At 50.3% G+C, this 15,987-nt stretch overlaps 8 protein-coding genes across 8 annotated transcripts; 5 read left to right on the top strand and 3 right to left on the bottom strand.

Moving 5' to 3' along the window:
• Positions 1-694: 694 nt before the first annotated feature.
• Positions 695-3,335, top strand: BGZ61DRAFT_397334 (fungal-specific transcription factor domain-containing protein). Its single transcript, XM_046242975.1, has 2 exons — positions 695-2,536; positions 2,622-3,335. The coding sequence occupies exons 1-2, from the start codon at positions 825-827 to the stop codon at positions 3,124-3,126; spliced, it is 2,217 nt and encodes a 738-aa protein (XP_046099996.1). The 5' UTR covers positions 695-824; the 3' UTR covers positions 3,127-3,335.
• Positions 3,336-3,365: 30 nt separating this feature from the next.
• BGZ61DRAFT_98955 (uncharacterized protein) lies at positions 3,366-4,668 on the bottom strand. The gene is made up of 4 exons (XM_046257306.1): positions 4,522-4,668; positions 4,437-4,450; positions 4,309-4,371; positions 3,366-4,212 (listed from the first exon to the last, which is right to left on the bottom strand). Exons 1-4 carry the CDS (start codon positions 4,576-4,578, stop codon positions 3,573-3,575), a joined length of 774 nt encoding a protein of 257 aa, XP_046099997.1. The 5' UTR covers positions 4,579-4,668; the 3' UTR covers positions 3,366-3,572.
• Positions 4,669-4,819: 151 nt separating this feature from the next.
• BGZ61DRAFT_591350 (uncharacterized protein) lies at positions 4,820-5,480 on the top strand (the record flags this gene model as incomplete). Its single annotated transcript, XM_046256681.1, has 2 exons — positions 4,820-4,834; positions 4,914-5,480. The coding sequence occupies 2 exons, from the start codon at positions 4,820-4,822 to the stop codon at positions 5,292-5,294; spliced, it is 396 nt and encodes a 131-aa protein (XP_046099998.1). The 3' UTR covers positions 5,295-5,480.
• A 356-nt stretch (positions 5,481-5,836) lies between these two features.
• BGZ61DRAFT_458198 (Alpha/Beta hydrolase protein) lies at positions 5,837-6,979 on the top strand. Its single transcript, XM_046246724.1, has one exon. It carries the CDS (start codon positions 5,975-5,977, stop codon positions 6,875-6,877), a length of 903 nt encoding a protein of 300 aa, XP_046099999.1. The 5' UTR covers positions 5,837-5,974; the 3' UTR covers positions 6,878-6,979.
• Positions 6,980-7,286: 307 nt separating this feature from the next.
• BGZ61DRAFT_458199 (uncharacterized protein) lies at positions 7,287-8,614 on the top strand. The gene has a single exon (XM_046246725.1). The coding sequence runs from the start codon at positions 7,360-7,362 to the stop codon at positions 8,452-8,454; it is 1,095 nt and encodes a 364-aa protein (XP_046100000.1). The 5' UTR covers positions 7,287-7,359; the 3' UTR covers positions 8,455-8,614.
• Positions 8,609-9,709, bottom strand: BGZ61DRAFT_481999 (uncharacterized protein; the record flags this gene model as incomplete). The annotated part of the gene is made up of 4 exons (XM_046249357.1): positions 8,609-8,750; positions 8,810-9,010; positions 9,072-9,370; positions 9,506-9,709. 4 exons carry the CDS (start codon positions 9,707-9,709, stop codon positions 8,609-8,611), a joined length of 846 nt encoding a protein of 281 aa, XP_046100001.1.
• A 2,425-nt stretch (positions 9,710-12,134) lies between these two features.
• On the top strand, positions 12,135-13,357 carry BGZ61DRAFT_496996 (uncharacterized protein; the record flags this gene model as incomplete). Its single annotated transcript, XM_046251082.1, has 2 exons — positions 12,135-12,414; positions 12,471-13,357. 2 exons carry the CDS (start codon positions 12,135-12,137, stop codon positions 13,355-13,357), a joined length of 1,167 nt encoding a protein of 388 aa, XP_046100002.1.
• A 786-nt stretch (positions 13,358-14,143) lies between these two features.
• BGZ61DRAFT_458203 (uncharacterized protein) lies at positions 14,144-15,846 on the bottom strand. The gene has a single exon (XM_046246726.1). The coding sequence runs from the start codon at positions 15,808-15,810 to the stop codon at positions 14,257-14,259; it is 1,554 nt and encodes a 517-aa protein (XP_046100003.1). The 5' UTR covers positions 15,811-15,846; the 3' UTR covers positions 14,144-14,256.
• Between the last annotated feature and the right edge of the window lie 141 nt (positions 15,847-15,987).

Genomic DNA, 15,987 nt, shown 5'->3' on the forward strand with positions numbered 1-15,987 from the left:
CAGGTGAGTACTTTGCAGTGACAGGGCTTAGAGGAATTCGCATCCTGCACCCTCACCAAAGTCGGCCGCACCACTAGGGTTGTTATAATTGAGATAGATCGGATGACTGAGGTGAGTCATCGTGAATTTGTAGTTTGACTGCATTGTGTTCACTCGATAAAACGTTACAATCATCGTAGGTAGTAAATATATTGCCAACTCCTCAAGGCTAATTGCGCAATCAAGACATCGACAATCCCAAAGAGAAGCGACATTTTGGACACCACAAGTCTAGCAATATATATCGTGCTCGCCACCAGACATTCATGGTTGTCGGGCGTCGGCACAAATAACTATAAACGGGTCTCTGAAGAGCCGGACTTCGTACATGGAAATCAGTGCCTTGCAGGAGTTGATACCAGTGCCCACATTCGTTTGTGTCCCGGTCTCGTCTGGGGCGTTTATAACCCTGCCGCCCGCACTCCTGCCCAGATAACACTTTTGTTCACATCATCCAAATAATCTCCTTCAAGAAGTACGTATCGTGCGAAAATATTTTATGATTGGCACCCTGAATCCTCCCTCGCCGTCTTGCGTTGCTTGTCAACAAAGGCGCTACCATCATGACCGGCACGGCAGAAAGAAATGCCGAGGATTCACCACCAGATCCGCCACTAATTAATTCCACTTGCTGCAAATGGAACTTGAACGACGAATGATACCATGGAGAGCCGACAGGTCCTCGATTCATGATTATTTTCCTGGCATTGGGTATCGCATGAATGGCCATATCTGCGACTCGAGCTTGAAGCTCTTATATACGCCTGCTGCTTCACAGAGTCGTCATGTCGGTGCCTCCCCGTGGACAGTATAGCAGTGGACCTGCGACCAACCATCTACCGCCTATTGAGATTGGATCGTTTGTCGCCCTGCCATCCAGCGACAGCGAGTTTATAGGGAGCGCCAGCGGCGTCTTCTTCGCCGACACCGTCTTCCGTGCCTTCGCCAGGGCAGCGTCAGCCGCCGCAGTGGACGCGTCTGAGCCGCGACGTAATGGCGGCACTGCTGGTGATCCCAGTGCGAATCCCAGTGCTGATGCTGATGGGCCTGACCCAGGCTCAGCTCACACCTACCTGGTTGCGCCTGAGACACACGATGTGTCTCAATCGGTAGGCGATGAGCGTGGGGAAAATCCAGCCGAGCCGACTTCAACTACAAGCCCTGGAACACCGTCGTATGGCATCGACACTACTGCCCTGGGCATCCCTCCTACATCGGACACAGCTCAGAAGCTCCTGATGGCCTTCTTTCGTCATTGGCATTCATTCTTTCCCTTCTTGCATGGGCCGACCTTTGTGGAACAAGTCAATCGCTTCTATGAGGAGGATCCTGGCCTAGACTCGCCCGCCAACCCGCAGCCCAACTGGAAGTTGTGTCGAGCAGTAACATTCCAGTGCATGTTCAATATTGTCGCCTCGACATCATCCGGCGAGGCTTTGCCTCCAGCATGTCGCATCCAGTCAATCCCGGCCTTTATATCCGCAATAGGGACTCTTTTTTCTTGCCACGACGTCGCTTCCCTCCAGGCTCTGTTGGCTGCTGAATTATATTTGATCACTACCACGTCATTGCGGGCAGCATCAACAATTCAAGGCGTCCTGGCGCGATCCATGTACAACTCTGGCTTTCACCGATGCCCTTCGCGCTACCGCCAGCTCCCTCCCGGCACAGGTGGTATCCGGAAACGCATATTTTGGTGTGCTTACGTCCTAGACCGCTACATTGGTCAGGCGCTGGGCCATCCTTTTAGCATCCAGGACGCTGATGTGGATGTTTGCATCCCTGGGATGGTGGAACTGCACCGGCCAGTCAAGTCGAGAGAGAACGCCGCCGCGTCGCAGGCAGTTCTGAACGAGCAAGTTCTTGACCACTTACCAATGCGCCAAACAGAACCTGCTCATTTGGCTGGGGGTTCCTCTGCTCGATCACAATCAAGTGGTCAGCCGAGAGACGTTCTGAAAACCCATGACATCCTTGCAGCCCAAAGCCCGGCACAACATTACACCGCTGCTGGCAAAGAAGCAAGGGGGTTTATCTTGAGTCATCTCGCAACTTACTCACAGTTGCTAGGCGACGTTGTCCATCTGTTCCACAGATCAATACATACGAGAAACATCAACGCCCAAAGCATTCCAGATATAACCTATCGAGTCCATTGCTGGTGGAACGGTCTCCCGCCTGCGTTCCAGGATGAAGTCCAGGAAGGGTCCTCTAACCATCAGCCCTCCCACTCCATCTTCTTCAACATGCTGCACAATTATCTTATCTTGTTAATTCACCGCCCTTTCCTCTCACTCCCGCCCGACAATCAAGACTTCCAATCGAGTGTGCAGACGGCCTTGAGTGCAAGTCGCAACATCATTGTAAAACTAAAATGGCACACAGACAATCCCTTCCTGATGGCCTGGCCGGCAACTCTGTCTGCTGTCTGGATGGCAGGTTTGGTTATTGCATTTGCCACCCTTTTGGAGTTGTATCCAAACGCAAAGGCGAATTCGTAAGTGTTTTCCCAACTTGATCGGCCATTTTCTCGCCTTCTTCTGGCACTACTCTCCTGCACGCAGCTAATTCCAGTTTCACAGAGATCTGGGCCATTGCCTCAAAATCCTAGAGGCTATGGCATCTCGGTGGACAAGCGCGCGCCACTGTCGAGAAGCTGTAAACGTGCTTCTTCAACGCTTGAATGCTCGTTTCGGGCCCGACCCAGCCGATTTAGTCTCGACAATGTTTCCTTCGAAGCCACAATACCGTGTCACGAACCAACCAATAGACATGGAGCCAGCATTCGTTGCCAACACGGAAGGCCGGGGCGCCAAACGACAAAGATTGTACAATGACGTACCTGCGTGGCACCAGGGATCCTTCCAATATACAGCTTCAAACAGCGCGATCGACGACAATACTTTCGAGGCCGAGGACTGGATACCTGTTATGGAATATACGGGTCCCGATTTTGGTTTCGACACGGCTCACATTGGCGGCCAAGACCTTTTTAGTGGTGCTGCGGATACTGAAATGGGTGGCCTGTTTAGCAGTATTGGTTGGGATGCCAATATTCAGGGGTCTGGGGGCCGTTTTGGGGGCTAGTGCTTGATCAATATTGAACGCGAATGGATTCAGGCATGTTGGAGAGTGTTACCTTGGACTTGATCCGTCGTTAGTGACATTGATCTGGACGCCCTCGCAAGACTACAAGACATATGATTGGGCGCTCTCAACGGTGACAGCAGTTGAATCGAGGCCTGGCTAATATCTCACGACTGAACATTGTATAGAGAAACACGAATAGCATGTGCATTTTAATGTCATTTATGATAAAATAAAAAGGGTTAGTACCTAAGAGCCTGTTGGGTCTTATATTTCAACAATTTATTCATGCAGTAGACGCTCGAAAATTTGGACCTGTCCTAATACATACTCTGGATTTCTCATCCAGGACTTGACAATTTAGTGAATGAATTATCCCAATCATTGCGGTGCCGGTACCATCACAGCCTAGAGACCAGCCTGGGGAAGGAGACGATGTGAGCCCTCTACCACAGATACTGGTCTGTGAATTCTTGAGATAATTGAATCTTGGCTTTTAAACTTGGAGATGGACTGCTTGGGCGTAATGCGTTATCTGCTTCTCGGTGGCGAGTGCGAAATCGCGACGCATGGTTGATGGGTGTACTTGTTGACGCATGGCCTTCTTGAGTGGACTGCGTCTCGGAGGTCAATACCTTATCTAGATTTGGAAACGTCGTTATCGGTGTCGGAGGCGTTGATGGAGTTGCGCTATCAAGCGTCGTGTTTTGGAGAACGTGAGCGTCCCCAGCCGGGCATGGCTGCCGTGGTGGGCAGTCCAATAGTACCTCGTCGCTTCTCGCCGTTTGGGTTTCGGATGCTTTGGTAGCCCCTTTAGCCTCTTTCGCCCACCTGGCAACATCATGTGCAGACCGTAGGGGATAATTCTCCCACTGCGTGACCGCGGACGACTTGTCGGATCCGGGACGGGGAGAGACTTGGCGGCCATCATTGGGCGAACGGGAGCATGTTTCTGGCAAAGAGACGCTTTCTTCGAATGCCTGCTCAACTGAAACTTCAGTTGTAGCCATCCAAAGACGCAATAGAGCGTTCTCGGTCTCTCGCAGTCGGTGTTCCAGGGCTTCGGTATATCCTTTGGCTGGGCCACTAGAATGAGACGATATTCTGTTAGAAGACGAGATAATACAGCAAGTCTCGTAAAGGAATAATGTAAAAAACCACAGTTATAGAGGTTGGTCTTACCGTTTTCGTGATGCTGGCCAGATACAAGGCCGGTTGAGAATACGGCATCTTGTGCAGACTGGTCTTGAAACCGAAGCCGTCAGCGAACCTGATGAAAAAAATGAACATAGGTTTCGGGCATGCAGTACCTAGCTTCATCGCACTGTCGAATTCAAGTCAGTCGTAGTTGTCAAGAAGCCATCATACTAAAGATGCTGGGTGTAGGCTACTTGCCTTTTGCTTGCGTGTACGGCATCCATTGCACGCCGCGCGACCACGGACCGACGCCATACAGCCACGGAGGAATAGAACAAAGTCTAACAGTTGTTGAGACACAAGGCGCTCGTCTTTCCTATCGGGCTCTAATGTGCATGTGTGGAGGGAGCGATTGAGTGAGCGCCTTGGGGCGGGATTAGAAAAAGACGTACATTTTGCTCTAGCGCTCTGGCCAATCACGCGACTCGGGGGAGCCGGGTGAGCTTCGCCGGCTTTGGCTCCGCTTCGATGAGCGACTACGAGTAAGGAGGCGTCCATGCAGAACCTGATGGTGGCAGAGTAGCTGCTGTAATTATTTCCCAGTAGCTAGTAGTGCTACGCAGGATTTTTGAATACTAACTTAATTGTAGTCGGTACATTGCTGCGATCCTGAGAGACAGTTGCTATGCCTCGCATTTACTCGCAATTACATCTACAGACAAGCTTCTCCCAACCGACGCCATTTGCACGAAGCCGAAATCTACGAAACTCTACAAGAACATCCTCACCCCAGTCTGGGCCGATCCCTGGGCTGTGTTGTCAGCAGAGATGACCGCACCACAGGCTTCGTGCTCCTCAAGTACAAGGCTACTCTCTTCGAGCGTGCTCACGATGCTTCATCCTTCGGGTTGGATGAGCGCAGCCAGTGTATTTCCGCCATCAAGTCTGCTCTGGATCACCTCCATAGCCTGGGACTCGCGCACCTCAGTCCCCTGAACGTCATGTTCACGGACAAGGGAGAGCCTGTTTAGCTGGATTTCGATACCTGTCATCCTGCGGGGACGAAGTTGGAGAAAGGTGGACATGTGGGAGAGTGGGAGGGCATTCCGGCTGCTGTCTTCAGGGAGTCGTCGATCGTATGCGATGAGAAGGCGTTGGAGCATTTGAACGTGTGGCTGAAGACCAAGTATGAGGAGATGAAGAAACTTGTAAGCAGTATGTGAGTAGTAAAAAACAGCGGACCTTGTAATAGGGAGGATACAATACTAGAGTAGGCTAAGCGGTCTTGTTTTGCCCTATGAGCTCGAATAACCGCCCAGCCATACTAATGGGCATCATTCTAAGGGAGGCGCCAGTCATCGTGTCTGTATTTTGATTCATAAATTGCAATTGTTGGTTTTGAGATGCGGCTAAATCCGCATTCTGCCCATATTAGGATGGCGGAATTTTGTCGCTTCAACCTTGGCCCGACGAAGTTTTCGGCATCACGCTAGTGTGCGCTTAAACGTTAAGCCGACCGACCATCTACCCTCGGCGCCCTTGCTCGGCTATCACTTCATTCACGAGCCGGAGAGGGGCCGCCGCCATCATCATATAATCGGCATGATTTATTAATGCGCCGGTTCTGGGCGTCTTCATTTGTAATCGTCTCAAACATAAACTCATGAGCCTTTGAGACAAGAGAATAAGCCACAAACGTACAACGCCCAACATGTTTGAAGGATTCCAGCCATTCGCCATCAAGACGCAATCTGACCCAGATGTCACGATCCATGGATTGAAGAGCGGCGATTCCTCTTCAACTGCTCCGCCATTGCTGTTGCTCCACGGCTTTCCTCAGACCCTGCACATCTGGCATCGAGTTGCTCCCCAGCTGCTCGACAAGTACACCGTCGTCCTCATTGACCTGCGTGGCTACGGGGAGTCTTCCAAGCCAGATGAGCTATCAGCGTACGCAAAGAGCGCCATGGCTCGCGACTGCGTGTCTGTTATGGACGCGCTCGGCTTCAAGGATTCCTTCTACGTCTGCGCCCATGACCGCGGTGCAAGGGTGGCGCACAAACTGTGCGTCGACTATCCCGACCGGATCCGCAAAACCATTCTTCTGGACATTTGCCCCACGCTCGCCATGTACACGAAGACGGACTTTGAGTTCGCCAAGGCCTATTTCCACTGGTTCTTCCTGATACAGGATGAACCACTTCCCGAGATGCTGATTTCGGCACGCCCCCGAGAGACTGCCGAGAAGTTCATGGGGGCGCGGCAGGCGGATGGGTTGGAGATATTCGACCCGGCCTGCTTCGAAGCCTATGTCAAGAACATGGAGGACCCGGCTACAGTTCATGCCATGTGCCAGGACTACCGTGCTGGTGCGACATTGGATCTGGAGGAGGCGAAAGAGGACTTGAAGAATGGACGGTTGGTGCGCTGCCCCTTGCTTATTCTATGGGGCAAGTACGGCGTCATCGAAAAATGCTTCGATGCAGTTAAAGAATGGCAAGCCGTCACAGAGCCAGGAGTCACCGTCGAGGGCAAAAGTGTGGAATCAGGCCACTATATCCCAGAACATGCTCCGCAGGAAGTAGTTTCGGCTATCGTCAACTTTCTGAAGTGAACAGGAGAGGCATTTTTATTATGGGCTGTACATGAGAAGGATGGTTCCATATCCGAGGGTAACAAATGTATCTATTTGTATTAAATGCCCTGAATATATGAGTCTTGCAAAGAAAATTTGTTGAAAAAGAGACCGCCTTTTTCGAGAGCTCATGTAGACATTGGCTTCTAACATGCGGTTGCCAGATATATGTCGTGTTGCGTACCATCGCCCTGAACTCCGCAAGTAAGAAGAGTGACATGGCACGACGGTTAGAACTTCATGAATGGGAATCTCACATCTATGCATCAAGATGGAGTGCTGAACCTGCAGCGAACGTACGACGCTGTCTCGGCTATTCTTTCTACCGATACGATCCCCAAGTAGAAAAGGCGTCTCTGCCCCCAACAGCGACCTCGGACCTCATTATTCTCTCTTCTAAGTTCATAAAATTCACCACCTCTCCAAGTTCTTGCCGAATATTCGTTACAGTCTTTTACATAATGACTTCTAAGACGTTCAAGATCGCCGTGGTGCCGGGTGATGGCATCGGCGTGGAAGTCATGCCCTACGGAGTCCGGTGCCTTCAAGCCGCCGCTCAGAGGTTCGATCTGTCCCTGGAATTCGAGCACTTCCACTTTGCCAGCTGCGACTACTACGCAAAACATGGCACTATGATGCCGGACGATTGGAAAGAAACCCTCTCCAAGTTTGATGCCATCTACTTTGGCGCCGTTGGCATGCCCGACCAGGTCCCGGACGACGTCTCACTCTGGGGCAGCCTGCTCAAATTCCGGCGCGAGTTTGACCAGTACATCAACCTCCGTCCCTGCAGGCTGATGCCCGGCGTCAAGTCTCCACTGGCGGGACGGAAGCCGGGTGACATTGACTTCTGGATCGTGCGGGAGAACACGGAGGGCGAGTATAGCAGCGTCGGAGGGATCATGTTTGAGGGCACTGAGCGGGAGACGGTCATCCAGGAAACCATCATGACCCGCGTGGGAGTGGATAGGGTGCTTCGTTACGCCTTCGACCTGGCTGCGAGCAGGCCACGCAAGAAGTTGACGAGCGCGACTAAGAGTAATGGCATCAGCATCACGATGCCATACTGGGACGCCCGAGTGCGCGAGATGCACAAGCAATTCCCAGACGTGGCTGTCGAAAAGTACCACATCGACATCCTGACGGCACATTTCGTGCAAAGGCCAGATTCCTTCGACGTCGTAGTTGGAAGCAACCTGTTCGGCGACATCTTGTCAGACTTGGGTCCAGCTTGCACTGGCACAATCGGCATTGCGCCCTCGGGCAACATCAACCCAACGGGCGAATTCCCCAGTCTCTTTGAACCGGTGCACGGCAGTGCGCCCGACATTTACGGCAAGGGAATTGCTAACCCTGTCGGCATGATCTGGGCCGGGCAGATGATGTTGCATCACTTTGGGTTTACCGAGGCGGCTGCATTCATGCTTGCAGCGATTGAGAATGTCTTCGTTAGGGCTGACATGGACATCATGACAGCGGACATGGGGGGACGAGGAAATACACAGAGCCTGGGAGAGGCTGTGGAGAAGGAAATCTTGACTATGAAGATGCATTGAGACAGTGCAAGTTAGATTAATACATCCTAAATATTTCTTTGCACTGGCTCTTGTAGAGTCGTTGCGAAAATGGCGTAGCCCAGGACGCGACTTATTTTCCGTGTCAGATGTCTACGCTGCTGCAACGTAAAAATGGAAAAATATATGAAGAATCTTATTGTGACGATTTCTGAATACAATTCCGCTTGAGTGCCAATATTTGACGTTCTTGGTTCTTGTACAGGCTATTTCTACCGGCCATAGTCTTCCCGAACCAAATCCTCCATTGCAAAGCCCAGTTTAGTGTGGTGAACCGCCTGTAGTTTGTTCCTAAACAAATTACGAGAGAACGCCACATACCGCACTGTCATCTTACCCCGAGGACTGCGTTATCTCAACAGTTTTAGATTGCTGTTGCGGTGCATTGGTCTTTGGAGGACCACAGTTGAAGCTCAGCTCAACTGAGAATCGGCCAACTGGGAGTGACCACAGAGTGCCCGAGCCTTCCGAAGTGCCATTCTGAGTGTTATCGAAAACATCAACGACGACGGCGATAAAAAGCGCCATCTGCACAATGCTGCGAGGGGTTAGTGGTGGAGTACTTGGAAATATATATTCCTGGGCCAAGTGAGACTCACCCATACAAGGCCAACAACACCACAAAGATGCAGATTGATGCTTGATACTTCACTACCCATTCATCGCATTCCTCCACCTGTGCGGCGCTCCATGGCGGAACATCGGAGAAATAGGGATCAACCTGGTCACAACGTCTTGGTTGAAAGAAGATGGCGCCAAGGCTGTAGCCAAGGCTGGTGAAGCAGGCCAAGAAAGCAGAAACTCCAAAATAGATCATGTTGAGAATTACAGGCAGGGGTTTCCCACGGCGTTCGAGGAGGATAAGATTGATGATGTGCAGCGGAATGACGACGAGGCCCTGGAAGGATGTATCATTAGGATTGCTGATTCTTGGACAGAGGCTGAATCATTAACTTGCCACAAATGCAGCTCCCTCCCGCATAAGATCGATTTCAGATTCTCTGTATCGGAATTCATATTGGTTTCCATATACGGCTAGGGACTCAGAGGCTGCCATGGAGAGTAAGGTGCCAACGCCGAGGCAGAGAGATGTGGCGAGACCATTGAAGATATATCTGTGGTGCCGAGACAACGTCACTCCTTGGGAAGCAACAGTGTCTTTAGCCTTGTTGGACCCCAGCAGTGTAACCTTTTCGAGAGGCTCACGCTTTTCGATTTTGGAGGACGTAGATGCCATGCTGAACGGCTGTCGCAATGTTGATATAAATTTTTTTTTTTTTTTTTTTTTTTTTTGGAAATGAGTTTTCGGCAAGTAATTGGATAGTAACTGAGGGGTGATGATGCTAATTGAGATACTAATTAATTTCATGGCTGTTTGAGTGATGGTATTTATTATTGTTGGTCGTTAGGCACCCGCGTCACGAAGGATCAGCTTCGTGTCCTCAAACACGAGGGGCGAAGCAAGGCCCAATAAGAGGCTTAGCAATTCATCCGACACTCTGGTAAAAAGGGTTTTCTGGGAAATTACATCTGTCCGCAGTCAATATGACCCCATTATGCGAGAAAATGAAATCTGGCATCTGCATTCAAATCCAGAGGATATCGTGGCCACTTGGTTACCTCCAGGCCACTCAGATTTAGCCTGCTGGTATGCAACTGAAACACTGGCATTGTGTCATCTTCTACTTAAGCTAATTGGACATATTTTTAGCCTTGAAATGCTCTATTATTTTGTGCATGACATCATGCAGGATTTGGGGGCGACAGAGTGCATTATCGCACTCTTATACGAAGGCTTCGCATCGTCTTTTTGTGGGCAGTGAGCACATCAACCCGCACCTCGCTGAATAAAACTACGCACACGATAAATCTCACCTATCAGCTTAATTCCCCTTTTGTAAAAGCCTTGCAAAATTAAATCATATTGCATTGTGAATCAGTAGATAGATTCTCCTGCTCCTTCCCCCCCTCCTTTTTGTTTTCGTCTCCTTGGGAACCTCCTGTCTTTCCACCAATATACAGGTTTAAACGAGACTTTAACGTCCTTATGTATCTCAGATAACCGGCAGAAATAAATGAATATGGCGTTACTAGTGCTTGGACAAGACTTTTGAAAGAGCCCACCGGAGAGGAAGAGGTAGTTCTTTAGCAAAAGGCCGACTAAGGCATGGAATAAGGTGCTTTTTTGACAAGGGCTCGATAGGATACCGTATCTTCTTAGAGATATGGCCTCGTGTAGGAGGATGCCAAGCATGCTATGTTATCGTTGCGCGACGTTCATACTCGAGGCCTTGTCCTATAATACAGTCCCACAGAATACTGGGGTCGGCTAGCTCCAACGTTACTGGCCATCCTTGAATTAGTGGTGATAATGTTTGAGTGATTTAACTGGCGGTTACATGGCTGCTACCCTCCAGGCTCCACTAGAACGCTATAGGTGATGATAACTCGAAAGATGCCGCCCTTATCCTGGGACTCCCCTGAGCGAAATCGGACACGGAAGAAATCAATCAACGTAACATCCGGGGTAGTTTCTCAGCTGACTATCTGAAAACCACTAAAAGTCAACCATTCAAACCGTTGTTTGGTCTCCGCTGTCCGGAACTGATAAATGCCCCGGAACTTTATTATAAAGGAAGCGGGTTTGCGATGGAGGTCTATGATAACGGATTTGCGTCTTGGCAAGACGAATATGGATAAGCAATACCGAATAGAGCTCAATCTCAAGAAACGTGACGCGTTTGTAGCCGAAAATATACACCGAGGGAGCCAGTGCGTTGGGAGCACGATACATAGACGGAGTTAAACCCAACCCGACGCGGCTCTCACGATCTGGATTGGTGGATTGCATGAAGCTCTTTAATGATTCCCATGTGCCTCGGCGGGATTCCCGGTATAATGGGGGCGTTATGTCTTGCGATGACAGGGTTTTATCTAAGAGTTCCGGTGAGTCGGCTGAAGTGGGCTTAACGCCCGGTGAGGCTGCTCACGATTGCCGAATTGGGCCACAGCACCGGAATGCGCGACACATCTGCTCGGACAACCCAAAGCAGTTAAGATTCCATTACTCCTGTCCCCTCAAATAGGAGAATAATGGCACAACCGCGTGAACGCGTACGCGCTCGGTTTTCGCCTGTCGGAATAAGGGTCCAACAGAGTGGGCCAGCCCTGCATTGCCGCCCTGAATGGAACGTTGACGGCCAGATCTTGGCCTGGCGCACCGCAGTAAGCGGAATTGCGATTTGAAAGCGCATGATATCTATTTCGCGTTACGATGATAAATAACGCGCATCCCACTTCGTATAGTGAAGCATCCAAATCTGGCACCAGAGTCTGTTAACCACGTTCATTTTGTTAACCACGTTCATTTTGTTAACCACGTTCATTTTGTCATCGCGATCATGGTGATGCTCTCCTCCGCCGTGTTCCTGGCCACCATGGCCGGGTTGGTTTCCAGCCACTCACACCACCACTCTGAGAGAGCCGCACACCCTCACTTCGCCAGGTCTACGAACAGCTCTAGAGTCGGACAAGAATCAACCCTCAGCCCGATTACCAACCCTGACGTTGATCCCACAAAGCTCAGCAACATCGTCCCGTCTAAAAATGTCGCTCTGAACTGGGGAGCCGAGGGAAACAGCTTTGTCAACGTTTCGCTTGAGATGACCCACCCAACTGTGGTGCTTGAGGACATTGGTGGTATTGAGTCAGTTGACTGCGAGCCTGGTTCTGTCTCTGTCACTTTCAGTGACAAGGCCGCCTTCAATGAAGCACTGGAGGACTGGTCGAATGACGACCGCTTTGTTTTGGTGACCAACCATCTCGGTGACTGCGACGCGGAGAATGAGCGTGGCATGTTTCTTGCTAAGAGCATCACCTCCAATAGCAACACTTTGACGGTTGTCGCGAGCGGCGAGATGTCGGATTTGGCCAACACTGCTGGTTTGTTGTCCCCCACTTCACTCTACGCGCGTAGATCCAACTCTAATGGTCACTAGCATTCACCGAGATTACATTCTCATCTATCCCAGCTGTGGAGTCAAAGCGTGCCATCACCGTTGGCACCAAAGGTCTAACTCTCTCTAACACCTTGGCACTCACGCCTGCCACCACGTTGTACTCATATGCTCCGTATCTGAGCGTCGTTGCGGATAATGCCAACCTTACCACTTCGGTCACCTTCTCCGGCAAGCTAAAATACTCGATTCTTCTGGCAAAGGTGTACGAGCTGTCGTTCGACGTCGACACATATGCCTCTGCTGATTTGGGCCTCACCGTCGATGTCACCGCACCATACACCCAGAATGTGGTTTATGACCCGGCGCCGCTCACGTACAGCATTGTCAACGTACCAGGCATCGTGTCACTCGGACCTGCCCTGGACTTTGCCATTGGAGTTAACGTCTCTACTGACGCGGCCGTGACCTTGTCAACCGACCTTGGGGTCAAGATCGCGGATGGAAACTTCCACCTTGATTTCCTCGACAGCTCTAGCTCGTCAGCAACGGGCTGGACTCCCATCTTTACTGCCAACGCCAACATCAGCGAGAAAGCGGTCGCGTCGGTCGACCCATACGTCGACATCACTGTCATGCTCCAGTTCGAACTTCTTGGTGGTCTGGTGGATCTCAGCGGAGGCGTGACGGCTTCGCCCAAATTCTACAACGATTTCACTCTCAGCGCAAGCCAGCAACTGAATGGAACTTCAGATGGTACTACTATCGGTGGCACCGTAACGCAGCCCGACACCGGAGCCTGTTCCCAGGGACTTGCGGTCAAGTCTGACTTTGAGTTCAGCGTCGTCGCCTTTGTGACCCAATGGTGGCGACAGACAGTCTACACTGTCCTCGTCCCCGTTGCGAATGAGTGTTACACCTGGGTGTAAAAGAGAACTGGATCATCCTGCCAACAAGATTCAGGGTATAATTTCTCGGAGATTTTGTATCGTTGCTTCAAAGTATATACTTAACAATGGCTGATGGCCTGGCCATGAACATTTCCTGAGATGCCATCCAAACACATATTTTGTTACATATTTAGTCACGAGACAAGAGAGAAGCGTTGAAATCTTAAAACCTATCCAATTCGTCGTGATGTTCATTCGTTTTATGCACAAGACGAAGTCGTGACTTGTCTTCAGTGATGAATTGTAGGCAGTGTCGTCGCCAACCACGCAAGTGCTAACTTGATGTACCCCGACGTCGTGTTAGGCCCATCCCCTCGTTGTACCACCTTCTAAATTAATAACAATAGCCTTATCTTCTTCCTAATGAGGATACTCTTGTCCTTGGAATCGGCCTAGATGAGTTCTAGGTTATGGAGTTTCGTGATAGTGTCCCAAATGCGGGCTATCCACTCCTTGTTCAACAAGGCAGGGTGTCCACATTCATCCCAAACCTAGCCTCCCATTCCTCCCAGTATCGATCGATTCATAGAGCAACACTTGGTTCACGGTTGCAGCGATGACGAAGAAACAACCGAGCTATTGATGTTACGGAAGCCAAATGAGACTTGGTCACTGACTACCTTCATACTTAAAAATGATTCAGAAATGAAATTACCCCAAGTTTAGGATGAGGGCAGTGATTTCAATACTCCCAGGTTGAAGCGAAATTTTATTTATTTTAGCGAGTATGAGGTTTATAGCCAATGCAACACCTCGTGGACCAAAAGTAAACACATGTGTTCTCATTCTTAAAACATTCCAAAGCCCAAATAGTATGTAAAAAATATATATCCTGCAATTTGTGACTTCTGGGTCGCCGTGAACCTTTCCCCCACCAATTACTCTTCATCACTACTCTCGATATTAAATGGCAGATCGAAGGACGGGCCAAAATGGCAAGCTGTATTCGCCCTTTCTTGATCCCGTCGTTGCCTCGTGGTGACTCGCTTGAGGACGCCGGCTAGTTCTTCTTCGTCTCTGTCTTCGACAACATTTGCCTCCGACGATGGTTCTTCGGGCTCTTCTTTAGCCTCCGGTGTCGTAGGCTCTGGCCGCGAGGGCCTTCTCTCCTTTAGCCTTTCCTTCTCAAATGCCGTGGCAACGTCAAGGCGTTCCTTGAACTCCTTTGCCTGCAGCTCTTCTCCGAGCACTGCGAAGTGACATCTGCGAAAGACCCCTAGAGCACTCAAGAGAAAGCTTACCACCTCCCAGGCAAATAAAATCGGTAACGCATAGTGTAGTTGCGGATTGCACCCGCCCGACCATATGTCTGTCAGAATTTGATAGACCTCGTGAGCCGGGAACATATACCCAATGCGATAGAATGCCGGGCTTAGATCAAACGGCAACAAAATAGACGTGACGTTTAAGATGATCCAGGATATAAGAGCCATGGGAACAAACGGAGGTGGCAGCCATACCGTAAAGACGTCCAGAGTGAGAAAGTTGGCGTGTGCGAAAAGCCATAATGTGACCCAGGACAAGACGAATTGATTTCCATTGATGTTCCAGCCTGACTTAAAAGCCCATATGGCGCCGATAACGCAGAGCGACCCAATGAAGGTGTAGGTGATGGAAATTAAATTGCGTACGAGGATGATGCGGTATGGATCGACGCGGGTATAGATCTTAAACTGAGCATAGAGGCCGTTGATAGTACCGAGGTAGAAGAATTCTTGAATGAGAACCATGATGATCACCACAGTATTATAGATTGCCCTGGACCCTTGCGTCGTTGGCTGGATGTTGATGGATTGAAGTTGCCACGGTTCTGCGAGGACCGACAGCGCAGCTCGACCAGAGACGGACCGAATATTGCCTGTTCCATCTCCAGTAGCGTATGCCACTCTGGCAGTGGCAGACAGAAGCTGAAGGTTTGCGGATACTGCGGAATCGACGACAGGTGCATATAAAGCCTCGTTCCAAACGTATGTCATCACGTCCTTGCTGTTATATGCTGACGCTGCCGTACTGTTCGTCAACGCTTCCTGCAGCTTATTTGATGCGCCCCGAGTCACATATAGAGCTCCCCAGAATCTCGCCTGACAGACTGATTCCCGCACATCGGCTGGCGTCTGAAGGTCGAGGGGCGATCGTTCTACCAAAGAGAGAAAGCCGTCCCTTTGGAGCGACGCATATGCATTTCGTACAGCGTTACCGATAGCCCCTCCATCGTAGTCAACAAAGACGACGTGGATATTGTGAGTGTGGCTAGTCTGTCGGAACAGGGCGCCGAAGATGTAGCAGAAGAGACCAAGGAACAGAAGTTGGAGGAGGAGGAAGTTAGTGCCGACCGCCTTGCAAAAGGCTAGACGGGTCTTCTTTGGCACCGGCTGGCTTTTTTGAAGGCGGTTGTCACACGCCCTGGGATAGAGAGTCTTGATCGACGGCATTCTCAGCAAATTTTGGCCTAATTGGTCATATTCGGTCTTGGCATTGTACGAGCAAAGAAACGTCAAGATCCCGTCATCCCGATGGTCGGAATCAAAACTTGCGTATTTATAAATGAATAACCCCGATAGTGTATCTGAGTCACGGATTATGTCACTAGCATGATTCTTTGTCACGGT

The sequence above is a fragment of the Ilyonectria robusta genome, assembly GCF_021365365.1.
Source record: "Ilyonectria robusta strain PMI_751 chromosome Unknown BGZ61scaffold_20, whole genome shotgun sequence".
Lineage (NCBI taxonomy): Eukaryota > Fungi > Ascomycota > Sordariomycetes > Hypocreales > Nectriaceae > Ilyonectria > Ilyonectria robusta.

Excerpts from the sequence above, each read along its gene's own strand:
- BGZ61DRAFT_397334 (XM_046242975.1), top strand. The coding sequence starts at position 825 with ATGTCGGTGCCTCCCCGTGGACAGTATAGCAGTGGACCTGCGACCAAC. Across the intron at positions 2,537-2,621 it reads CCAAACGCAAAGGCGAATTC|AGATCTGGGCCATTGCCTCA; the intron begins GTAAGTGTTTTC and ends CCAGTTTCACAG.
- BGZ61DRAFT_98955 (XM_046257306.1), bottom strand. The coding sequence starts at position 4,578 with ATGGCGTCGGTCCGTGGTCGCGCGGCGTGCAATGGATGCCGTACACGC. Across the intron at positions 4,213-4,308 it reads TGGCCAGCATCACGAAAACG|TGGCCCAGCCAAAGGATATA; the intron begins GTAAGACCAACC and ends GTCTCATTCTAG.
- BGZ61DRAFT_458198 (XM_046246724.1), top strand. The coding sequence starts at position 5,975 with ATGTTTGAAGGATTCCAGCCATTCGCCATCAAGACGCAATCTGACCCA.
- BGZ61DRAFT_458199 (XM_046246725.1), top strand. The coding sequence starts at position 7,360 with ATGACTTCTAAGACGTTCAAGATCGCCGTGGTGCCGGGTGATGGCATC.
- BGZ61DRAFT_458203 (XM_046246726.1), bottom strand. The coding sequence starts at position 15,810 with ATGCCGTCGATCAAGACTCTCTATCCCAGGGCGTGTGACAACCGCCTT.